The sequence below is a fragment of the Humulus lupulus genome, chromosome 7 (genome assembly GCF_963169125.1).
Source record: "Humulus lupulus chromosome 7, drHumLupu1.1, whole genome shotgun sequence".
In the NCBI taxonomy this organism is placed as follows: Eukaryota; Viridiplantae; Streptophyta; class Magnoliopsida; order Rosales; family Cannabaceae; genus Humulus; species Humulus lupulus.
In genome coordinates, this window is record NC_084799.1 from 5108149 (window position 1) to 5134944 (window position 26796).

Genomic DNA, 26796 nt, shown 5'->3' on the forward strand with positions numbered 1-26796 from the left:
AACATTTTAGTCACAACATATATTTTGTGTGACTAAATACCACTTTTAGTCACAATTTTTTTTTCCTATGACTAAAAAGTCATACTTAATCACAACTTGTCATAATATAGTTTTAATCACAACCTATTACTTTTAGTGATAAAGTTTGTTGTGACTAAAAATAAATTTAGTGACAACAAATTGTAATTTTTGTGACTAATACTTATAGCCACAAACTTTTTAGTAATGACATATGTAAGATTATTTTTCTTTAGTTATAAATATTTTACTTGTAGTCACAAATTTTATTGTGATTAAAAGTAAGATTTTTTGTAGTATAGTTGGCGATAATTAATATACTATAATATAATATATACTTCATAGTACATTTCATGTTGAAACCTTTTAATATAATTTATGAAATTTAGTGATATTCACATTAATTTTATTATACAACACAATAAATAAACATAATATATATGTGACTTATATTAAAAATATTATGTAATAATTGGTGTTTAAGATGTATATATATATATTTATATATAGGAGAATTTTTTTATAGGGACTTCATTTTAAGCCCTATCGGTAGAGTTCTCTGTGTTCTCGACCCGCGAATAGTTTTCGGTGCGACTTTTTTTTTATAACCGTGTATATTGTAGCTATTTAGAATATTCTGCAAATTTTCAGAAAATTCCTAATAGTTTACAATACCGAAAACTAAGTTCAAACATGTTGTACACGTAACTAATTTTTTTTATGCGCGTGGAAATCAACATGTTTGAACCTAGTTTTCGGTACTGTAAATTATTTGGAATTTTCTGAAAATTTGTAAGATGCTCTAAATAGCTACAATATACACGGTCATAAAAAAAAGTCGCGCCGAAAACTGATCATGGGTCGAGAAACACTGAGAGCCCTACCGATAGGACTTAAAGTGAAGCTCCTATCAAAAAAAATAGTCCTATATATATATTCATTTAAATAAACTACAAAAGTAAAATAAACTTTATTAATCTAGTGATATTCTCATTAGTTCAAACATTTTAATATATAGCAACACATTAAATAGTTTATGAAATAGTCAGAGCTATACAATAAATGAGTAAAAAGATTCATATGAGTACCTCAATGAACTATTTAAAAGAAAAAAAAAATTGCATGAGGTAGCTTGGTTCGAACTTCGAACCCTATAAGTAGCTCAATGAACCTTTTAGAAGTATACATATAACAATTGGTTTTTTTTTCATAGAGGATATTGGATTAATAAATGTTTGTTATCCTTGTGAGTATTTATTGAGCTGGCAGCTGGGCATTACCAAATCCCAGTAGGAACCGAAAAGGACAATATATATTAATTGCATAAAACTATTAGGTTCTCGTTGGTGACTACTACGCTGCATGTGCCCACTGTGTGGGCCATTTTTCAAACAAAACGTAAGCCACAAGCTAGGCCAGTCGCACTGTTCTCAAATATTGACCTTTGAAGCATTATTATTATTATTATTATTATAGACGAGAGAGAGAGAGAAAGATACAGATTCACAAACCAATTAAGGAATATTGGCTGATCTCATTCCATAACTAGAAAAAATTGCTCTTGTTCTTTCTTCATGAATTACCAATACCAACACCAATAATAATAATCTGATCAGACAAGTCACTCTCGTAATCAGCAAGTATTATATTATATCATGATCAACATATTTAAATCAAAGCGTGCTTAAGTCACTCTCATCATCAGAAGCAAGCATTGATTATATATCAAGGCATGGAGGACGACGATTATATAATAGAAAAAGGGCATCAGAAAGAATCCATAGCCGATCGAGAGAGAGAGAGAGACATTATTCTCAGTAAGACTCTCTCAATCTTTCTCTCTCCCATTTCTCCTCATCCCCGATTGTCTCTTCCATTTCTCCAATCATCCTCGTGGATTTCTAGCAATCATTCTCGCGACTTCTCTAAACCACCTGAAAAGCTTTCGTATCGTCAACAAATAGGCATGTTCTTACTCAGCTGCTTAAAAATTGTTTCAATCCAATTGAAATAAAGCACTGGTGATGCCTCGTCGGAATCATCACCGTCACCGCCACCAACTTCTGTCCCCCAAACTTTGCTTTGTCCAACGACAACGGTGGCTGGTGTAATCCTCCGCTCCAGCACTTCGATTTGGCCGAGCCTGCTCTCCTTCAAATTGCTCAGTACCGTGCTGGAATTGTGCCAGTTGTATTCAGAAGGTAACACAACACAAACTCTTCTCTCTTTTCTTTTCTTTTTTGAAATTTTAAATGGAAAAAAATTAGTTTAATTGCTATAATTGATTAGTATGATAGTGATGATCTTTTCTCTTCACAAAAAGACCGAACAAGAAATTATAAGTTTTACACTATAGCTAATTTGTAAATACTGTTTCAAGGTGTGAGAACATATAAATCCATTTAAGATATAAACTGTTTGATTAAATTCCTCAATAACCTGTAATTCTATTTTCTTGTGTATGTACGGATTTTAACCCAAGCTTCGATGCTTGCCTAAAGAACTGCCCACTTCTCTGTTCCACATTCCTAATCTAAGTACCCTCAACTACTCCACTAAGCCCAATCATGTCATCACCTCCGTTAGAATCGAAGACAAGCCTCCTTCTTCTTCCACCACCACCACCATCAGCTAGCTATATGCATATATATGAGATATGTTAATCAGTTTGATATCATAGTGATCAATTTTATGAGTTTTGGAATTATAATGATTGTAAGTGTTAGTGTAAGACCCGTGTATTTATATATAAATGGCTTTATGAGTGTGAATGAGGTAAGTTTTAGTTATATATAGTGGGATGTGCTCTGTTCCATAATTTTACTGCTTTTGATGGTCTTGCTTGCCTTTTTAAAGTATATATTACTAATCTTTTAAATAATGCATTAGAAGTGTTTGAATAAATACTTCACTGAGATATATGTGAATAATATCTTTAAACTAAACTGACAATATTCAAATTTATTAGAGGTGTAATATTTTCAGTTTTATTCCCCAATTGATACTTGATTTATCTAAGTTTTGCATAGATGGTATTAATTTGTTGTTATTCGTAGACTTTATGCAAATGGTAAGTATCTTTAATATCTTTAAATAAACTTATGATTTTCAATAAAGTGATATTTTATATCAGTTAAAATGAGTGGCTCGTATATATGTACAATTTAGGAGATATAAGTAACAAAGATTATCATGTGTTTATTTTTCTCCAATCCCACTACAAAAGCTCACCTTATTGGGCTCCACGATAACTATAAATTATCATGTGTTTAAAAATGATGTTTGTTTTTATCTACTTGCTATGATGAGATCAGGAAGTGATGAAAGTTAAACTTATTTGCTTTATATGTCGTTATCCTGAGTGGTTACCTGAGCAACACAAGGTTCTCCAGAAGCACAGTTTCTCAGTAGATAAGATGAGGGTAGAACACCGTTTCATGTCTATTGTTATGCTTGTTGTTTGTTGATATATACACATGCATACTGACATGTCAGCATACCGAGTTTAATTGTCATTAACAGATAATTTTTCACTACTTGCAGTTTGAATCCGAAGACACTTACTCTTTCTTACTTTTTGGTGGCAGTGCCTTGCTTACCGTGTGGCTGGCATCAGCTGTTGTTGGAGCAATTGATTCTATCCCGGTGGTGTGTAGGCTTTTCCTTAGCATCTTTGTTTTTCAATCAAGTCAATAGATTGTTTTTCCCTAAGTTGGCATATTGATGATATGCTTAATTCAATGAAATGAATCAGGTCCCCAAATTGTTGGTCTTGGCTATACAGTTTGGTTCGCATCTCGCTACCTGATATTCAAGGTAAAAGTACTAAATGTTTTGCATTATGAGTAATGCTTTACATTTTGAGTAGTCATGTCAATTTTTGATTTTATGACTTGCAGAAAAGAAGGGAGGAGTTAATTGCTTGCATTATTCATTTTACTTTCATACCATGTTCTTTGAGTTTTTTTAGTAATGTTAATACAAACTGTGAATTTAATTGAGAGGTGGATATACTTCGGTTTTTTACGACTACCATCAGATATTCCCTCCATGATTATCCTTTTCTTGAAGCATAGTTTTTTTTTTCCTGCCGGTTTAAGTGACCGCTTTTTAGTTTCTCTTCAGTTTATCTTTTTTTTTTTCTTCTGGATTTTGGTTATTTTAGTTAGTTCTGCTGGTCTCATGACTTAGTCCTCCTATGTTTTTCGTTTTTTACTTGTACTCAGAACTCTGTTTTGTTTAGTTTTGATGAATAGCACCCCTATGTTTTGTTTAGTTTTCGTTTTTTTTACACTATAATTATATCATGATCAACATATTTAAATCAAAGCATGCTTAAGTCGCTCTCATCATCAGAATCAAGCATTGATTATATATCATGGCATGGAGGACGACGATTATATAATAGAAGAAGGGCATCAGAAAGAATCCATAGCCGATCGAGACAGAGAGAGAGAGACAGACATTATTCTCATCCCCACGACATACACTCTCGATCAAATGGAAAATGTGAGTAGTAATTTTACAACAAAATTATCACTACATATAACTATTTATTATATATCATTAGCTTATGCTAATATTTTTTTCACATGCATTTGATTTGCTTTATTTAGCGAGGGAGCTTCACATGGAGAGGGAATGAAATCTTACCTGCCGTCAGATATGAAGGATGCTGCTGTAAGTATACATAAATTAATGTATTAGTTTTTTTAGTTGGATTTAGTGCTTTTTTTTTTTTTATCATCTTCTTTAGTTCTCTGTTTTACTTTGTAATAAAAACAAAAGCATAGTAGGTAACTTGTTTTCACAGATGGTAAAATTGAAATAAAAAAAAAAAAAAATCTGACTTTGTTAGAGTTGTGTATATGTGATATATATATATTTAGAGCTTGCTGTTGGGCTCTTACCGCGGTAACATGCATTGAAGCATCCCACTGTATCTTGACCGGCGAAACAATCCAGCTTTCTGCTCAACATCTAGTAGACTATTGTCAGGAAAAAAAAGGATGCGTTGGATTAGAGGTGAAACGTGCGTTTAACTATATAGTTGAAAATGACATCACATCTGAAGTCGAATACAGTTACACTGGTGTATTTGATCCAAATTTAGTCATCGGAGAAGATGGAGAATCAGTTGCAGAAGCACCAGAGGTATTTATTACTTTATTATTATTATTGTTGTTGTTGTTATTTAATTTCACAAATATGTTTATGCATGATAGTGAAATTATGTTTACAAAAATCTCAAAGCTTATGTCGCATTGAAGTCAGAAAATGATATTATAGATGCCCTTCGTGGACGACCTTTGGCAGGCAAATTAAGATTTAAAAAAGGTTTTTTGACGATAAAGGATGATGAGGTAAGATATCTTAAACTAATCTCAGTAATATTAATGATCTATGATAATAATCTAATTTTAAATTAATCTTAAAGTATATTAATATTGCAGACAGTTTATGATGTTGACCTAGATGAAAATGATTTCAAGAACAACCCTAACAATACATCGATTGTAGACGGCTATGCCCTTCATGGTGTGTTAATAGTTGAATTTGATACCGATGATGGAGTTGGCTACTATGAAATTTTAAATTGGCGGCCAGGCTGGGGAAACAACGGATATGGAAGAGTAAAGAGGAATTCGTCAACAGTGAAAATAGCTTATTCAACTTTAAAACTCTAAGATTGGATAGTAAGCTGTTTTCACTGTTGACAAATCTCTTTACTCTTCCATATCCGTTGTTTTCCTAGCCTGGCCACTAATTTAAAATTTCATAGTAGCCAACTCCATCATCATTGGTATCAAATCCAACTATTAACACATCATGTAGGACATAGCCGTCTACAATCGATGTATTGTTAAGGCCGTTCTTGAAATCATTTTCATCTAGGTCAACATCATAAACTGTCTGCAATATTAAAATATTTTAAGATTAATTTAAAATTAGATTATTATCATAGATCATTAATATTACTGAGATTAGTTTAAGATATCTTGCCTCATCGTCAAAAAACCTTCTTTAAATCTTAATTTGCCTGCCAAAGGTTGTCCACGAAGGGCATCTATAATATCATTTTCTGACTTCAATGCGACATAAGCTTTGAGATTTTTGTAAACATAAATCCACTGTCATGCATAAACATATTTGTGAAATTAAATAACAACAACAATAATAAAGTAATAAATACCTCTGGTGCTTCTGCGACTGATTCTCCATCTTCTCCGATGACTAAATTTGGATCAAATACACCAGTGTAACTGTATTCGGCTTCAGATGTGATGCCATTTTCAACTATATAGTTAAACGCACGTTTTACCTCTAATCCAACGCATCCTTTTTTTTCCTGACAATAATCTACAAGATGTTGAGCAGAAAGCTGGATTGTTTCACCGGTCAAGATACAGTGGGATGCTTCAATGCATGTTACCGCGGTAAGAGCCCAACATCAAGCTATAAATATATATATCACATATACACAACTTTAACAAAGTCAAATTTTTTTTTTGGTATTTTAATTTTATCGTCTGTGAAAATAAGTTACCTACTATGCTTTTGTTTTTATTACAAAGCAAAACAGAGAACTAAAGAAAATGATAAAAAAAAAAAAAGCACTAAATCCAACTAAAAAAACTAATACATTAATTTATGTATACTTACAGCAGTGTACTTGGCATCTGACGGCAGGTAAGACTTCATTCCCTCTCCGTTTGAAGCTCCCTCTCTAAATTACAAATGTGAAAAGAAAAATATTAACTTGATAAGAGCTATATATATATAAATATATTGATGGTTGATTAGAAAATAACTTTGCTGTAAAAATACTCACAGCTTCCATTTGTGATCAGTCCAAGGCGTACGTAATACGTAGCAGTTTGGTGGGGATGGGAATATACAGCTTGATATTCGATCTTCTGATTTTTGTATAATCCTCCATGATCATAATATATGCTAGCTTGAGATGAGAGTGACTTGTAGCGTTTGTATTGCAGGCCTCGATTTAAGTATGAGTTGACATCAGACAAGACAAATTCAATTGTTTTTTGAATCTTAATTTCTCTCTCGAGCGATTGGCTGTGTGGGTTTAGGCATGATGTAATCCTCCATCATGAAATGATGATATCCTTTCTTTGCTTTTGTTAATGCTTCAACGGTAACAGTAGTAGTGACTTCCCTTCCCTTGAGCTTAAAGGTTTGTTATACATAATTAAAATGGCTTCTCACAGTGCCATAGCTAGTCACTGTACACATACAACCTATTTTAAACTAATACATTAATTTATGTATACTTACAGCAGTGTCCTTGGTATCTGACGGCAAGTAAGATATATATGTGTGTGTTTGTCTACATTTTAACGTTAGTTAATAATAGGTAATTAATGGTCCCTTTCAAAAAATAATAAGTAATGGTATTAAAATAGGTTGCTGCAGGTATGTGTGTACAGTGACTAGCTGTGGCACTGTCAGAAGCCATTTTAATTATGTATAACAAACTTTTAAGCCCAAGGGAAGGGAAGTCACTACTACTGTTACCGTTGAAGCATTAACAAAAGCAAAGAAAGGATATCATCATTTCATGATGGAGGATTACATCATGCCTAAACCCACACAGCCAATGGCTCGAGAGAGAAATTAAGATTCAAAAAACAATTGAATTTGTCTTGTCTGATGTCAACTCATACGTACCATAACTAGAAAAAAATTCTCTCGATCAACACAGAGAAATGTAAATGATGATCAACATAAATCGAGGCCTGCAATGCAAACGCTACAAGTCACTCTCATCTCAAGCTAGCATATATTATGATCATGGAGGATTATATAAAGATCAGAAGATCGAGCATCAAGCTGTATATTCCCATCCCCACCAAACTACTACGTATTACGTACGCCTTGCACTGATCACAAATGGAAGGTGTGAGTATTTTTACAGCAAAGTTATTTTCTAATCAACCATCAAAATATATATATATATATAGCTTTTATGAAGTTAATATTTTCTTTTTCACATTTGTAATTTAGAGAGGGAGCTTCACATGGAGAGGGAATGAAATCTTACCTCCAGTCAGAACTCAAAAGGAATGCTGTGAGTAGTATAATAATTGCATTTTTATAAATGAATTATTATATTATTTGAAATTATTAAAGGATGTTGAAATCCTGTAAGTTTAAGTTTTCTTTTCTAAAATTGATCAAGTTCGATCCCAATAATTAGAGTACTAGCTACTTGTATAATTAATTGATCTCTCCCTAATTTTGTCCAAAAAAATTCTGACTTAGTTAGAGTTGTGTACATGTACTGATATATAGCTTGTAGATTGTTGTTATGTTATTTCTCTTGCCGTTCTAATTTTGTTTTGGTTAGGATAGACCATAGGATAATGTTAAAATCTATTTATATTTAGTGTGATGATATTGTACCTATACTTTATGGGTGCCTGGTCAAAATCACGCATTTAAAAAAAAAAAAAATTGCATTTTAGCATAGTTTTAATAATTATTAACAAAATAATTTATCATAATTTAGATAGCTAGTCGAAAATTTAGACAAATGATCAAAAAATTCAAACTACCAGTTGTTATCCCCAAAAATTGGAGTTCAATGACGTGGCAATCAGAAGTGACAAGTGGAAATACATGGTCCGTAAACGACACATTAATAGTCAATTGGCTCTTCGGAGTTGTGATAAAGTGATCTGAACGACTTGGTAGAGATTCTGTCAGACCGATAAGGATTTTTGACTGAACAGTCAAGTGTCATGACCAACCAGTCATGTGCTTGTCCGACCAGTCATGTGCTTGTCTGCCCAGTCATGTGCTTGTCCGACCAGTGAGGTGTTTGTCCGACCAGTCAAGTGTCATGTTACTCCAGAGATGTGCCATGTTAGACCAGTCAAGTGTCATGACCGACCAGTCATGTGCTTGTCTGCCCAGTCATGTGTTTGGATGACTAGTGGAGTGCTTTGGCCCTTAAGTTTTCCTCCAAGGTGTGATGTGGACTTACTAAACAGAGCAGGGCTACGCAAAAGATCCCAGCAACGACATCAACAAGAATCGGTCATACCTGCGCGAGAATCTCTCGGATATCCGGGAATAATAGCCATATTGTTGTAATATTAGATTTATTTATATTTTATTAATTAAAGTCTGTTGAAAGAACAAATGACCCGGTAAAATGGAGATATTTATGTACGATCCATGAGCCTATAAATAAATGGTTCATGGCATCATTTAGGGGATCTGATTTTTGGAGACTGAAAAAATCTCTCTAGTTTGGGACTGTTACTTGGGGATTCTTGGGCATTTTCTAAGAAATTTAGAGAGAGAAACTATGTATTTTCCTACTTACACTTAAGAAACCCAGTTGGCTCAAGTTCATCTGATCTTAAGTGTATGATATATATCACAACTCCAAGTGGATTAGGCTATTACCAATAAATTGGGGCTGAACTACTATAAAATTATCTGTGTCGTATTTTTCTCTTGAAGGTTCATTGTAGTTTTGACGTCTACTTGTCGTTGGCCAAAATCGTGGTCAATACCAATACTAGTCGAATTTTATATAAAAATCATTTTACAAAAATTATAAAAAATATTACAAAGTACAAATAAAAAAAAAAAAAAAAAAGAGTCAGTTTCCCTCCTTTGTCGTTCATTATCACATAGTACAATGATTAGAAAAAAAAAGTTGTACAAAATTAAAGTATGCTCAAAACAGAGGATCCCACCATGACCATGGCATATCAACGGTTAAAACACAAAGTAGTACAACACAACTCACTTCTTCTTCTTCTTCTCTCTCTCTCTCTCTCATATCAAACCACACAGTGGAATCAAGTACAGTGGAAACCAGTGATGGAGTAAAACTCCACACAAAGGCTTTTAAGCCCAAAGAAGAGATCACAGACGATGATGGTCTGGTGGTTGTTTTGGTCCACCCCTTCTCTATCTTGGGTGGCTGCCAAGCCCTCTTGAGGGGAATAGCTTCTGGCTTAGCTGACAACGGTTACAAAGCTGTCACCTTGGACATGAGAGGCGCCGGAAAGTCCACCGGAAGAGCCTCTCTCACCGGATTCTCTGAAATCAAAGATGTTATTGCTGTCTGCAACTGGGTTCGTGACCATCTCCTCGGGCAGAGGATTTTGTTGGTGGGTTCTTCTGCAGGTACCATCTTTGCTTCTCTTCTTTCATGGCTCTGCATTTTTTTTTTATGGTTTTGGGGATCTGTGAAATTGGGGTTGCTTTGTTGATTTGGTTGGATTTTTTAAGAAGTTTTTGTGTTCTATGTACTGTGTTTTAGATCAGGAGTGAGTGGGTGACCTTGTTCATACAAAAGTTTGGATTTTTTAAAACCAAGTTTGGTAGATTGATGGTTTTTGAAGGGTAAACATTTATGATCTAGGAGGGTTTTCTCCTTTATGAGCTTGGTTTCTAGTACATGATTTTTGGCTTCTTAAATTGAAATTAAAACTAAAATTAAAGGTACTTGCTTTTGAAAAGAATTGTATATTCAGATTATTTTATGTGTCAAGGATTACCTGGGGAAGAACTCATAGAAATTTATACTATGAGTAAGGTGAAAATTAATGCTACTTGTAAAATAGCATTCCTTTGATAATTTTATGGAAAGTTACTATGGAAAAAGGAGAGAATATTTTGCCAAACACCCCTTTATTCTATTGTGTGGACTGTGGAGTAAGAAGAAACAAAGATCTCATGTAGTCAATGTTTTTCTCTGTTTTGATTCTGGTAAACATAACATAACAAAAAAAATCCAGCTTTTTGCTCAACAACTAGTAGATTATTTGTCAAGAAAAACGAGGATGCGTTGGTAACAACTTGAGAGAGACGTTTGAATATATAATGAAAAATGGCATCAAATCTGAAGCCGAATAGAGGTTCACGGGAGAATATAATCCTCAATTAGTCGTTGGAGAAGATGGAGAATATGTCATCGGAAAAGATGGATATCCACTGGTACAACCACCAAAGGTATATATAATTAATAATATTGTTATATATATTTATATATATATTCCCATAGTTCACAAATATATATTTCTATGACAGTGGGATTATGTTTACAATAATCTCAAAAGTTATTGCGTGTTCTAAGTTAGAAAATAAAATTATAAATGCTCTTCTTAGACGACTTTTGGCAGCTAAATTACAATTTAAACGAAATTTTTTTGAGATAAAAGATGACGAGGTAAGATATCTTATTAAACTATATATTTGTAGTATAATATTATATATATTAATAAGATTTTCTGATAGATAGATATAATTAACAATGAGCATTTAAACTAACTAATTTTAAAATATTTTATTATCGCATACAATTTATGATGTTGACCTAGATGAAAACGATTTCGAGGATAACTCTAACAATACAACGATTGTACGCCGCACTGCCCGTCATGGTGTGTTAATAGTCGGATTTGATACCAATGCTGATGGAGTTGGCTACTATGAGATTTTAAATTGGTGGGAAGGCTGGGGAAACAACGGATATGGAAGAGTAAAGAGGAATTCATGAACAGTGCTAACGGCTTACTATCTATTCTTAAAGTTTTAAAGTTGAATAATTAAGATATAATTTTTAAAGACTTATTACTTAGAAACAAACTATTATTATATATGTATAAACTAAATATACTTTTAGAATATATCATAATATATTAATGTTATTATTTCATACATTTTTAGCATAAAACTACTTTTATGTCTTAAATCATTAATTACAAATCACTTTTGCTAACTGTTCTTCCTTTGCTCTTTCTTGTAGTGTTTGCTCCTGCTGAAAGGGTGGTCGTAATTTAGTTGTGTGTTTTGTGTTTTGTGTTTTATGTTTTAGAGACTTTTGTCTTCTTAATTAATTACTGTTTTTATGAACTTTCTATGTTGCTAGTACGTACTTTTGTTTCTTGTGTTTTATGTTATGCTAGTACTTTATGTTTATCTTAATGCAAGTGCTTTATAGTTTGAGGCACTTATTATAAAAAAAAAAAAACTGTTATTTTCTTTTGGTTTTTATTAATTTTGTATTATTTTTTGAGTAAGCTAATTTGAGTCAGGTTATTTTTTAGTAAACTATATATATAGTTTGAGTTTTATTATTTGTTTTGATGGAATGCCCTTGATCGAGGAGTCCCATAAAAAATTGTATATTTTATATATATATATATATGTATATGCATTTTCTTATATTATATCTCAACCATTAAATAGTTTGGGCCATTTGGTATAAATGGCCTAAACTATTGTAGGCCAACGTGGTTATACCAAAAGGAAGCTAAATGACCCAAACTATTTAATGATTGAGATATAATATAAGAAAATGCATATATGTCCATTATATACAGCACAACTCTTGGTGCATGCATAGCAGAGTATTGATCATATTATTTTATAATGTGTATTAATTAACTATAAAGTATATAATTTTTTATGGCACTCCTCGATCAAGGACATTTCATCAAAATAAATAATGAAACTCAAATATATATATTTATTATATATATATAGTACCCTGATTTTAATTAGCTTACTCAAAAACTCGTACAAAATTAATAAAAGCCAAAAGGGAATAACCGTTTTTTTTTTTTTTTTATAATGAGTGTCTCAAACTATAGAGTACTTGCATTAAGATAAACATAAAGTGCTAGCATAACATAAAACACAAGGAACAAAAGTACGTACTAGCAACATGGAAAGTTCATAAAGACAGTAATTAATTTAGAAGATAAAAGTCTCTAAAACACGAAACACATAACAGCTAAATTACGACCACCTTTTCAGCAGGAGCAAACAATACAAGAAATAGGAAAGGAAGAATAGTTAGTAAAAGACATAAGAGTAGTTTTATGCTAAAGATGTATGAAATAATAACATTAATATATTATGATATATTCTAAAAGTGTATTTAGTTTATACATATATAATAATAGTTTGTTTGTAAGTAATAAGTCTTTAGAAATTATACTTTAATTATTCAACTTTAAGATTGGATAGTAAGCCGTTAACACTGTTGATGAATTCCTCTTTACTCTTCCATATCCATTGTTTCCCCAACCTTTCCACCAATTTAAAATCTCATGGTAGCCAACTCCATCAGCATTGGTATCAAATCCGACTATCAACACACCATGACGGGCAGCGCCGCGTACAATCGTTGTATTGTTAGGGTCATCATCGAAATCGTTTTCATCTAGGTCAACATCATAAACTGTCTACGATAATAAAATATTTTAAGATTAGTTAGTTTAAATGCTCATTGTTAATTATATCTATATATCAGAAAACCTTATTAATGTATATAATATTATATTGCGAATATATAGTTTAATAAGATATCTTACCTCGTCATCCTTTATCTCAACGAAATCTCGTTTAAATTGTAATTTAGCTGCCAGAGGTCGTCTATGAAGGGCAAGTCATATGCCCACAAATTTGTGGGGCTTGCTAGCTAAACACGTCATATGCCTAATAAAATTTCTTGGAGCTTTCTTATCTAAGCAAGTCATATGCGCAATCATCCATTCTTAGAGCTTGTTATCTTAACAAGTCATATACCCAATCATAAATTCTCGAGGCTTGCTTATCTAAGCAAGCATGTGCCAAAGTGACTGAAAACATATTCCTGGGGCTTTTTGTTTAAACAAGTCATATGCCCAAGGACTATAAGACATACTATACATATACATATCATAACATAAACATATATATATCATAACATATAAGCACATAAAATCTATCATATTTTCCTTACCAAAAGCGGGGATATTTGGGAACAAGAAACTGTAGAGTCCCAGAATATATACTTAGCTAATTAGATAGAAGTAATAGTTATAGTATGTTTATCACTATGGATTTTGGTTCAAGCCGGGACTTATCAAACTGATTATCTAAGCTCTGATACCAAGCTTAGATAATCAGTTTGATAATTTATCACAAAATATAGTAAATGCTTTTGGCGAAAATCATATCCAGTTATTAAACGAAGAATATAATATTAGCTATAAATTTATATCTGGTCAAATAACTTTATTAGAAAGTATTAAAAGTGACGTTTTCAAAAGTAGAAATCAGACAGTCATAAATATTACTGATTATTAGCCTACATCTGATATATACAACGTATTCAACTACTAACATTTTAACATAACATAGCCTACTATACTTGACTTATCTAACTATATAATATATATTATTATATACATATTTCACTTATACGTATTAATCTTCTAACACTATAACATAGATAGCCTACTATATTTGACTTATCTAACTATATAATATATATTATTATATACATATTTCACTTATACGTATTAATCATCTAACACTATAACATAACATTTATTACCAGTCTACTATATTTGACATATTTAATTATATAATATATACTATTATATACATATATGTATTAATCTTCTAACATTATAACATAACATTTATTATAGATCTACTATATTTGACATTTCTAACTATATAATATATCTTATACAGTTTTTCTAACTATATAATATAATATAATATATATTATATAGTTAGAAATGTCAAATATAGTAGATCTATAATAAATGTTATATTATAATGTTAGAAGATTAATACATATATGTTTATAATAGTATATATTATATAATTAAATATGTCAAATATAGTAGACTGGTAATAAATGTTATGTTATAGTGTTAGAAGATTAATACGTATAAGTGAAATATGTATATAATAATATATATTATATAGTTAGATAAGTCAAATATAGATAAGTCAAGTATAGTAGGCTATGTTATGTTAAAATGTTAGTAGTTGAATACGTTGTATATATCAGATGTAGGCTAATAATCAGTAATAATTATGACTGTCTGATTTCTACTTTTGAAAACGTCACTTTTAATACTTTCTAATAAAGTTATTTGACCAGATATAAATTTATAGCTAATATTATATTCTTCGTTTAATAACTGGATATGATTTTCGTCAAAAGCATTTACTATATTTTGTGATAAATTATCAAACTGATTATCTAAGCTTTCTTTTAGTTCATTTATTAATATATCTATATTATTACTATCTATACTGAGTTGACAGAGTTTATTGGTATATTTTTCCATGTCTCTAGGTACGTTCATAGATTCCCGGTATTTTTAGTTTATAATAACTTCTTATATATAGTTTATAATTGATTATAAAAATAGTTGTTCTTATAGATATGAAAAAGACTTGGGTTTTGAGAATAAACTTTATATTCATATGATACTAGAGGGTGGATGGAATATTTTTACTGAAACTGCAATTCTCCTGAAAAATCTTCTTATCATGTAAATTTATTATTTTCTCATATAAAATGTGACGTATCTATGCATATTCATATCTAGGGTGAACTTCAACACAACTTTTAACAAGCCTATCAATGGCATAAACAAGTTTAATGAAACAATGTCTAGATCCTATTATATGCAATAACCAATACCTTTATCCTTTTGAAACAATTTAAATACCTGATAGAAGATCCTTGAGAAAACTTGAAATTTCTGAAAAAAGATTCACCTTCCCCTTCTACTATCGCAATGTGTTTTAGCAATGGTAACCCATTTTGTTGATAGACTTATAAAATATTATACAATAGAAGAGAAGGCTAAGTTTAATGGTTTTCAAGACTTAGAGGTTTCTCTGAGTTTAGAGAATAAGATTTAAAAAGAAAAGAAGTGAGTCCACAAGCCAGACTCCTTAGTTTATTTATACTGAAATAAAAAAGTATCCTCTATTATTTTATTAAAATGAGGATAAGATGATAATGTTGCGTATTAATGGGATTTTGTTTTTTCTGAAAAGTTAAGATGCGTAGCACATGGGCGGCTACCTTTGGTTTTTGTGAAAAGAGCATCTTATCTTTAAATCAGACTTTTAAATTGTAGTGCTTCCCATAGTAGGATCTACAAGTCCAAGTCGGTCGACAGAATCTTCTGCGTCGTAGGTCCCATCGAATTGACTATTCCATTCTTTCATTTTTTCTTCGACAACTTTATTGACAAGAAGTTGTAGGTCTTTAGTGGGCATGGTTACTTGATTGGCGGTAGATGGAGTGCTCTGCTGCTGAAGCTGATGTCGAAAGGCATCCACTTGAAGCTTAAGACTAGTAATTTGTTCCCAGCAGGCTTCATTTTCTTTTTTTAATTTTGTTTACTAATTTTTTCTCTATTATTGTTTTATTATAATAAATCAATTGGGGCAATTTAATTCAGTTACTTTTTCTTTCCCCTTATCTTTTGTCTCGTCATAATAATTGAGACCCCAATACATAATAGCAGCTTTAGTGGCTTCTTCATAATTTACTTGCCTTTTCCAAAGGGCATTATTAAATTTGTTTACTGTTTCGGCTACTGATTGTCAAGACTTATATAATCCTGGTTTTTTCCCTCGAAATACTAAATAATAATAAAAAAATTTCTTACTTTGAAAATATTCTACTAGGCATTTTAGTACTGCCTGGAAATATCTAGGATTATTAAATAGATAGGCATGATGAAGATTATCTAATAAACATTGTTGTTATTTACTAATGGCTTTGTGAGGGATATATTTGGTTTCACTATTGCCATAACAATGTAATACTAATTCTCCGAAAGATATTGCCTCACCTTTTTCTATTGGCTGACCATATATTATTTTGTCTACTGCTTGCTTGTTTGCCATTTGGGCTCTTGGGTGTATTCCAGGCCTATACATTCTTGGATGAAATGGTTGTCGGTCCATCTGTATTATAAATTAATCGAGATAATAATGATCTTTTCCTTTAATATTCTCAATAGTAGGATTATATCCTTTAATAATAAAATTATTAAGGAATTTTGTCCATCTATTAGTCATTAGTTTTTTATTATTTTGCCTCATTTTTTCATAGAAGCTTACTATTGCTTGACAATCTATTCTAATAGTAAATTCTTTTTTATTAATTAAATAAAGATTGAAAGCATCTAAAGAATATTCGATTGCCATTATTTCGGCATTAATACTTTTTTCTTTATACGGTCCTGAAGCATATCTTGATATTTTTTCAGTATCTTTATTAGAATATTTACTAGGTTTTTTCTTTAATACTGCTCCTCATTCCTTATCACATCCATCTGTTTCTATTATTAAATAGTCAGTTATTAATAGAAGGGATAATTTTTGTAATGTTTTTACTACTTCTTTAATTTTCTTTACTAGTTTAATATCTTCAATATTGAAGTGCCTTTGACCATTAAGTTTGGTTTTATTATATAATGGCCCTAGTAATTTTGATAAATTCTTAATATATGGACGAGCATAATTTAATAATCCAAGAAATTGCTGAACACTTTTTAATTCTTCAAACTTTTCAGGGAAATCTAGTATCTTTTTACTAATATGATCTTGTAATATTATTTTTCCTTTTCCTATTTCGGATCTTAGAAATTTTATATATTCTTTTTCTAATTCCATTTTCTTTTTGCTAATGATTAAACCATATTGTTCAAATTTTTTTAAAACTTGTTTTAAATGATACTCATGTTCCTTATAATCTTTGCTAAATACTAGAATATCGTCAATGTATACTAAACAATAATTTAATTCATAAAATATTTTATCCATTCTTCTCTGAAATATTACTGGGGCATTTTTAAGTCTCATTGACATTACTAACCATTCAAATAGTTCTTGTGGGCAGACAAAGGCTGTCCAGGGAATACTAGCTTCTGTCATCTTTATTTGGTAGAAGCCTGATTTTAAGTCAAATTTACTAAAAACTCTACAATCTTGTATTTTATTTATTAAAACATCTTTATCAGGAATATTATAAGAGTCATCTTCAGTATTATCATTTAATCTTTTATAATTTATTACCATTCTACTTTTTCCTCTAACTATTTCTCTATGGTTTCTTACTAGAAAAGCAGGAATCCTATGTGGTGAGTCACTATGTCTAATAAATTTATTTTTTAATAATTCGTCAATATGATCCTTAAGATCTTCTATGTCTGTAGGATTAAATTTTAGTGTTTGACCAGTTATTTTATAATCTGGATTTTTTATTAATAATTTACATATTGGATTATCATTTAGTTTTAAATTTTTCATACTGTCTCCGATATTTCCTTGTTTTTGTAGTTTATATATTAAATGTTCTATATCGTTACTAAATATTAATTCGTATATGTAGAGTCCAAGAACTTTACTTAGCTAATTGTTAGTAGTATTATAGTATATTTAGTGTTATCCTTGTTACTTTGGATTTTTGGTTCAGACCGGGAGTTATTTGGACACTCATAGTAGTACTTATAGATTTTCTAAGTTTAACCTATAGTTTAAGAATATTAAGTATAACCTAAGGTTTGATTAATGTGTCTGATATTAAGAATTATATTATTATATTATAAGGTTTAGACATCAACCAATAGGATTTTAAGCACATGTTTTGAATGGTAATTAAGGATTAAGTATTTTTGAGGATTAAATTAAATAAGGGTAAAAGTTTGAATGTATAGGGTCAGTCAGCAGCTTTGAGCACGTTGAGGGCTTAGTCAAGGCTGTTTACTCCATTCAAACTCAGCTAAAAATGTGTAAATTCGTGTTTAAATATTCAGCGTATGCCGATATATCGCAGCTATAGGGGGCGATATATCGCAGCACGTAGATACGGAAAACACGAATCGATGCACGGTCGCCTCGGGAACAAAGGTCCAGGCGATATATCGCCTATAGGGGGCGATATATCGCCTCCACCAGCATGAATTCAAATACATTTGAATTCTTTTCCCTTCAGCCATTCAAACTCCTTCAACAGTCCAGCATCTTCTGAACGAGTCTTCAGCCTCTGCTGAACGATTATTCAAATGATTTTCACCTAAAAAGCCATTATTTTTATTCAAGTAAAATCAAGATATTTTCATTCCCAAACTCTATAAATAGGACCTAGTACCCAGTCATTATTCACCATTTGCTCTAAGTTCAGAGGCTGCTAGTGTTAAGTGAGTGTGAGAGTGTAAACACTTGGTTTGGGGAAAAACTATAAGCTTAAACATCATAAGCTTATCAAACACTTTGGGAAGTGAGTTCTATAGTATTTCGGTGAAGGTTAGATTGATCTTGCAATCTTTGAGGTAAACCCAAAACTCTAGTTCTTTTCTGTATTTTTATGTTATTTCCTTTCTCAAAACCTTCTACTCAGTCCCCTAACCTTATTCTTATTTTGGTTAGGGAATCCAAGCTTTTAAGCATATAAGTTGGTAAGTATGTTTTCTATGGTTTAGTCTTTCCATCTCTTTCATTTCATCTCCTTTCTTTAGACTTACTCTTTCTTATGGTTTTAGGAGTGTTCCAACAATCCCAACTCAGTCCATAATCTCGGTAACTTTGGTAAGGAAATAGGCTAGAATCAACATGTTATGTGATTATGTTATCTATATGTTTTATATTATTAAAAGTGTTATGATATATGTGTATGTTTGTAGGCTTGGGCATATGACCCATATGACTAACAAGACCCCAAATGGGTTATGGGCATATGACCTACTTAGCTAGTAGGACCCCACTAATCCCATGGGCATATGCTTGTTTAGTCTATGGGACCCCAAGTAATAATGGCCATTATAATAAGTGTATGTTATATGTCTTATGTTAAGTCTTTATGTTTTCTTATGAAATTATGTATGTGACTTTGTGTTAGATTTTCCTTACTGGGCATTAGGCTCACTCCTTTCTGTTTATGTGCAGGAAAATAAGTTTAGAGGCGGAAAGATTCGTGACGCTTGGAGAATGTGTATCGATGATGAATGGAGTCAAGGGGCCGAGCGTTATTCGATTCGAGGATATAGTCTCCTTTTATGTTTTTATGGTTTTTATGTGTATTTTCCGCATTATTATGTAATGTCTTTTATTTTAAATCTTGTTTTGTTTTAAAGACAATGGGATCCCAAAATCCTTCTTAGTATTCTGTTTATTTGTAAATAACTCTTATTTTCAAGTTACTCAATAAATTATGGTATTTTTGTAAAAATGTAAGTTTTATGTATAGTTTCGTTAATGGTCCAATTAGTCTAGATTAGTGGGTCATTACAGTTGGTATCAGAGCCAAATGGTTCCTTCGCATGAAGTTCTCCTCGATACACATGCTCAAAGCTCCGAATCGGACCGCCAAGTAAGTGTTTAAGTTACAAGTTACAAGTTACTTTGTCTATGTGTATAGTTAACAACTTTAGTGTTTATGTTTTCAGTTAAGAATGAACGGAGCTTTAAGCAATGAGGATATCCGAGCCATTAAGGCTTTAAAAAGAATAAGGGAGCCAAGAAACACCGTAGGAGCACTAGAAAAGATCACTCGAAGATTGATCTTGTTCCACAAAGAGATAGGTCACCTTCAAGAGTCTAAGCAAATTATGATGAGAGCTGCAGAACAATATGTCCTAGTAATTAGGCTTTTAAAAGATTTTCCTTCAGCAATTTTAACTTTAGAAGAAATATGGGAGAATATAAATAATGATGATGACTTACAAGCAGCCCTAAGATATTATTCTCTCATACTTAAGTTCACCTATGATTTAGAGTTTCAATTCACTAATGAGCAACAACATAGGATCTTCTTGAATCTTCCCCGAGGAAATTTTGAAGCTCAAGACAATGATGATTATAAGGAGATAGATGATGATATGCTAGATGAAGGATCGGATGTAGAAGATCCCGATTTTTTTTAGAATAGCTAGTTTTTCATTATTTGTTTTATTTCTTTCTTTATTTATGATTATAATAAGTGAAAATTATTTTTCCAAATTAAATTCATGTTATTTTATCATCATATATGAGTTTGATTTTATTTTCGCAATCATAATAAGTAATAAATAAAATGAATAATGACTAAGTTCAGTGAGGGTGGATACAAATCAATGAACCAAGTTTCCTTATTGAGAGTTAGGGGGCCTTAGTAGTGGGAACGATTTTACTGATCCCAGCCCTCCCTCAATATGGTTAACTTTGGAACAAAGATAAGTTTCGAGCCTGAGAATTAAGTTATATAGGATGATTAGAAACACACTTAGAAAATAAAGATGACTTGTTTTTCTAAGTATAGAAACCCACTCTAATAATAAATAAAGACCTATGTAATTTTTCATAAGAAGTCATAATAAATAAGTCCGAGATATGTTTGTTTTAGAATAAATTTTTGCCTTAGAGCCTATTAGGGTAAGTTCTAACAAGTTCTCGACTGTTAGAACTTTTGGTGAAGATGTCGCTTCGAAGATCTGCACGCACCAACGGAAACGTCTCCAACGTTGTTCCAACGACCAATGATGCCCTCCAGTTCGCAGAAGAGGAGTGCGTGCTACTACTAGCCGCAACGCGCCGACACCGTCAGCTGACAACATCGTGGAAATCGCTAGATGGCGACAATAAGTCGAGGAACTCTTGCAGCAACAACGTCAACATGCGCAGACTCAGCCTCAGCCTCCGCCGCAACCGCAGCCGCAGCTACAACAAATGGCTCTAGCACCCCAACAAGTTGGTCCGTATGGGGGATGGCCTATGACGAACTACGCTCCTTATCCTGTACAGCATATGGAGCCAGTGTACGAGAGGTTTCGCAAGCAGCATGCTCCGAACTTCGAAGGGACTACGGACCCCTTTGAAGCAGAAGAATGGCTAAGGAATGTGGAGCCAATCCTAGCCCACATGAACCTCAATAATGCTGACCGCATATCCTGCGTCTCATCTTTACTCAAGAAAGATGCCAGGATATGGTGGGATTTGGTCCAGCAATCCCACGATGCTGCCACTATGACGTGGACCCGATTTGTGGAGCTCTTCCACAAGAAGTACTACAATTCAGCAGTGCTTGCTACGAGAGTTGAGGAGTTCACCAATCTGAAGCAAGGGAACTTAACAGTGGCGGAATATGCTCGTCAGTTCGATCGCTTAGCGAAGTTCGCAGCAGAGTTGGTTCCAACCGACTATCTAAGGGTGAACAAGTTTGTTAGAGGACTTCGCCCGAAGATCGAGATAGGGGTTAAACTAGCAAACCCGGGAAACACTTCATATGCCGACATTCTTGAGACGGCAATTGAAGTAGAAAGGTTGCAAGCCAACGTGAGCAAAGAAGAAGCCAGCAAGCCGGAACCTAGGCAGCAGAGCCAACCTCAAGCCAGTCGGAACAACAATCAGTCCAGCAACAGTCAGTCCAACAACAACGGTAACGGACATAAGAGAAGGCATCCTGACAACAAGCAAGCCGACAACAATAAAATGGCACGACCAAGTAATGGGGGAAATAGGTCGGGCTACGTGGAATACCCGCCATGTGCCAAATGTCAGAAGAAGCACCCCAGAGAATGTCGTGCCAACACCAAGGAGTGTTTCAACTGTGGTCAAGAAGGGCATCGTAAAAGAGACTGTCCTCAGCAAAAGCCGGAAGGAAAGAAGGACGAAAAGATGGTTCCTGCTCGGGTTTTTGCTTTAACCCAAGGAGAGGCGGATGCTAGCAACAAGGTGGTCACAGGTCAGGTTTCCATCCTCAATAAATTATGTCATGTATTATTTGATTCGGGAGCCACCCATTCGTATATTTCGTTAGGAATGATAGATAAACTAGACAAACCTAGTGAAAGATTTAGAACTAGGTTTGCAACCGAGTTGCCTTCGGGCAAAGTAGTTCTATCATCACGAATTGTACAAGGCGTACCAATCAAGATTGAGGACAAGGAACTAGAAGGAGACCTAATAGAGCTGGTGATCAAAGACTTCGACGTCATACTAGGCATGGATTGGCTAGCACGGCATGGCGCAACGATCGACAGCAAACGCAAGAAGGTGATGTTCGATACTCCTGACGGCCAGAAACTGTGCTTCATGGGACAAGCTTTAGGACTACGCACACCGTTAGTGTCATCTCTCAAAGCTCAGAGAATGATGGAGAAAGGATGCCAAGCATTCTTAGCCAACATCACGAATGTGGAGAAGGAGACATCACTCAAAGTTGGAGATGTTCGAGTTATACAAGAATTTCCAGAAGTTTTCCCCGATGACTTGCCAGGATTGCCGCCAACTAGAGAAATAGACTTCACGATAGAATTAGTACCCGGCACCGAGCCTATCTCTAAGGCACCATACCGGATGGCACCTACGGAACTCAAGGAGTTAAAGACACAGCTACAAGAACTCCTAGACTTGGGTTTCATTAGGCCAAGCCATTCACCATGGGGAGCTCCGGTACTATTCGTGAAGAAGAAGGACGGAAGTATGCGCATGTGCATAGACTACCGTGAGCTGAATAAAGTAACGATTAAGAACAAATACCCGCTACCTCGGATTGATGATTTGTTTGATCAACTCCGAGGCGCGACTGTATTCTCTAAGATCGATTTATGGTCCGGGTATCATCAGCTCAAGGTAAAGGGGGAAGATATTCCTAAGACAGCCTTTAGGACTCGTTATGGACATTACGAGTTCTTGGTTATGTCTTTTGGTCTTACTAACGCGCCAGCCGCGTTTATGGACTTAATGAATAGGGTCTTCAAGGACTACTTGGATAAATTCGTCGTTGTGTTCATCGACGACATTTTAATTTACTCCAAGGATGAAGTGGAGCACGAGGAACACTTGAGGATGATTTTGACGCGATTGAAGGAGCACCAACTCTACGCGAAGTTCAAGAAATGCGAGTTTTGGCTCTCACAAGTGGCGTTCCTCGGGCACATCATATCGAAAGACGGAGTTGCAGTAGATCCATCGAAGGTAGAGGCTGTGAAGGATTGGCCTAGAGCAAAGAACGCGTCAGAAGTAAGAAGCTTCTTAGGGCTAGCAGGTTACTATAGAAAGTTTGTAGAGGGCTTTTCTAAGAAAGCCACTCCACTCACCAACTTGACCCGGAAGCAACAAAAGTTTAACTGGAATGATAAGTGTGAGGAAAGCTTCCAGTTGCTTAAGGATAAGCTTTGCTCAACTCCAGTACTTAGTGTCCCAACACCCAACGACAAGTTCATTGTCTATTGTGATGCATCCAAGTTAGGACTGGGATGCGTACTGATGCAAAATAACAAGGTGATAGCCTACGCCTCACGTCAGTTAAAGGAGTATGAACAACGCTATCCAACTCACGATATGGAGTTGGCAGCGGTGGTCTTTGCGTTAAAAATCTGGCGCCATTATCTTTACGGAGAACGGTGCGAGATTTATACGGACCACAAAAGTTTAAAATACTTCTTTACTCAGAAGGAGCTTAACATGAGGCAGTGCCGGTGGTTGGAATTAGTAAAGGATTACGACTGCGAAATCCTATACCACCCGGGGAAGGCAAACGTAGTTGCCGATGCACTTAGCCGAAAAAGTTATGGGAACTTAGCAGCCTTATCCGGAATAGAAAAGCCACTGCAACAGGAGCTTATCAGTGCCGGAATAGAAGTGGTTGTAGGCAAGTTGGCTAACTTGTCTATCCAATCGAATCTGCTAGAAGACATACGGAATGGTCAGAGACATGATGATTCACTAGCAACGCACATGGATGCAGTCAGAGAAGGCAAGACTACAGATTTCTCAATATCCAGTCAAGGTTTATTGAGATATAAGGATCGGGTATGCGTGCCAGACGATCAAAGTATTAAGAAGACGATCCTAGAAGAAGCGCACAACACCCCATACTCGGTTCATCCAGGGTCTACCAAGATGACTCATGACATCAAGACAGTCTATTGGTGGCCAGGGATGAAGAAGGACATAGCGGAGTATGTATCTAAGTGTCTGGTATGCCAGCAAGTGAAGGCGGAGCATCAGCGGCCTGCAGGATTATTGCAACCGCTTAGCATACCGGAGTGGAAGTGGGACGATATAGCCATGGACTTCGTGACGGGTCTGCCAAAGACAAATAAGCAGCATGATTCTGCTTGGATAGTCATAGATAGACTAACCAAGTCGGCTCATTTTCTTCCTGTTAAGACTTCTTATACGGCAGACCAATATGCGGACATCTACATCCAAGAGATTGTACGATTGCATGGAATCCCCAAGACGATAGTATCAGATAGAGGATCAGTGTTTACGTCAAGATTTTGGAGAAGCTTACAGCAAGCCATGGGTACTAAGTTAAGTCTTAGTACAGCTTTCCATCCTCAGACAGATGGGCAGTCCGAGCGTACGATTCAGATTTTAGAAGATATGCTACGCGCTTGTGTACTCGACTTCGGAGGATCGTGGAACAAGTACTTACCGCTGATCGAGTTCTCGTACAACAACAGCTACCAGTCGACGATCGAGATGGCACCTTATGAGTTGCTATATGGAAGAAGGTGCCGATCACCGTTGCACTGGGACGAGGTAGGAGAGAGGCAACTTCTAGGGCCCGAAGCTGTTAGGCAAGCTCAAGAAGTAGTAACGCTTATTAGACAGCGTATGCTTGCTGCTCAAAGCCGACAGAAAAGCTATGCAGATACCAAGAGACGCGATGTGGAGTTCCAAGTAGGAGATCAAGTCTTCCTGAAGATATCTCCTATGAAGGGTGTCAAGCGGTTCGGGAAGAAAGGCAAGCTCAGTCCCCGATTCTTAGGTCCTTTTGAGATATTGGACAAAGTGGGACCAGTTGCGTATAGACTAGCCCTACCGCCAGCACTAGCCGATAGTCACAACGTCTTCCACATCTCGATGTTACGCAAGTATGTGTCAGACTCATCTCACATCCTCAAGTACGATACCATAGCGCTCCAGAAAGACTTAAGTTACGAGGAACGACCGGTTAGCATCCTAGATAGAGGGATGAAGCAGTTACGGTCCAAGAGCTTTCCTATAGTTAAAGTCCTATGGAGCAATAGTTCTGAACGCGAGGCAACGTGGGAGTTGGAAGAGGACATGCAGAGCCGGTATCCGGAATTATTTGGTAAGTAAATTTCGAGGACGAAATTCTTTTTAGTAGGGGAGAATTGTAGAGTCCAAGAACTTTACTTAGCTAATTGTTAGTAGTATTATAGTATATTTAGTGTTATCCTTGTTACTTTGGATTTTTGGTTCAGACCGGGAGTTATTTGGACACTCATAGTAGTACTTATAGATTTTCTAAGTTTAACCTATAGTTTAAGAATATTAAGTATAACCTAAGGTTTGATTAATGTGTCTGATATTAAGAATTATATTATTATATTATAAGGTTTAGACATCAACCAATAGGATTTTAAGCACATGTTTTGAATGGTAATTAAGGATTAAGTATTTTTGAGGATTAAATTAAATAAGGGTAAAAGTTTGAATGTATAGGGTCAGTCAGCAGCTTTGAGCACGTTGATGGCTTAGTCAAGGCTGTTTACTCCATTCAAACTCAGCTAAAAATGTGTAAATTCGTGTTTAAATATTCAGCGTATGCCGATATATCGCAGCTATAGGGGGCGATATATCGCAGCACGTAGATACGGAAAACACGAATCGATGCACGGTCGCCTCGGGAACAAAGGTCCAGGCGATATATCGCCTATAGGGGGCGATATATCGCCTCCACCAGCATGAATTCAAATACATTTGAATTCTTTTCCCTTCAGCCATTCAAACTCCTTCAACAGTCCAGCATCTTCTGAACGAGTCTTTAGCCTCTGCTGAACGATTATTCAAATGATTTTCACCTAAAAAGCCATTATTTTTATTCAAGTAAAATCAAGATATTTTCATTCCCAAAATCTATAAATAGGACCTAGTACCCAGCCATTATTCACCATTTGCTCTAAGTTCAGAGGCTGCTAGTGTTAAGTGAGTGTGAGAGTGTAAACACTTGGTTTGGGGAAA

General features: G+C 34.3%; 1 protein-coding gene, 1 long non-coding RNA gene and 1 pseudogene across 3 annotated transcripts; all 3 read left to right on the forward strand.

Annotated features, from left to right (window-relative positions):
• Nucleotides 1-1521: 1521 nt before the first annotated feature.
• Nucleotides 1522-8641, forward strand: LOC133790424 (uncharacterized). Of its 2 annotated transcripts, none has more exons than XR_009874011.1 (5): nt 1522-2219; nt 3562-3666; nt 3773-3834; nt 4375-4527; nt 4635-8641. It is a non-coding gene; the product is annotated as an uncharacterized LOC133790424 (long non-coding RNA). The 2 variants fall into 2 exon arrangements; XR_009874012.1 differs by having other exon boundaries at nt 1523-2219; nt 3606-3666.
• LOC133792926 (small nucleolar RNA snoR128) lies at nt 3315-3395 on the forward strand (annotated as a pseudogene).
• Nucleotides 8642-9183: 542 nt separating the features above from the next.
• On the forward strand, nt 9184-20047 carry LOC133791266 (uncharacterized). Its single transcript, XM_062229197.1, has 3 exons — nt 9184-9191; nt 9740-10185; nt 19765-20047. The coding sequence occupies exons 1-3, from the start codon at nt 9184-9186 to the stop codon at nt 19770-19772; spliced, it is 462 nt and encodes a 153-aa protein (XP_062085181.1). The 3' UTR covers nt 19773-20047.
• The last annotated feature ends 6749 nt before the right edge of the window (nt 20048-26796 follow it).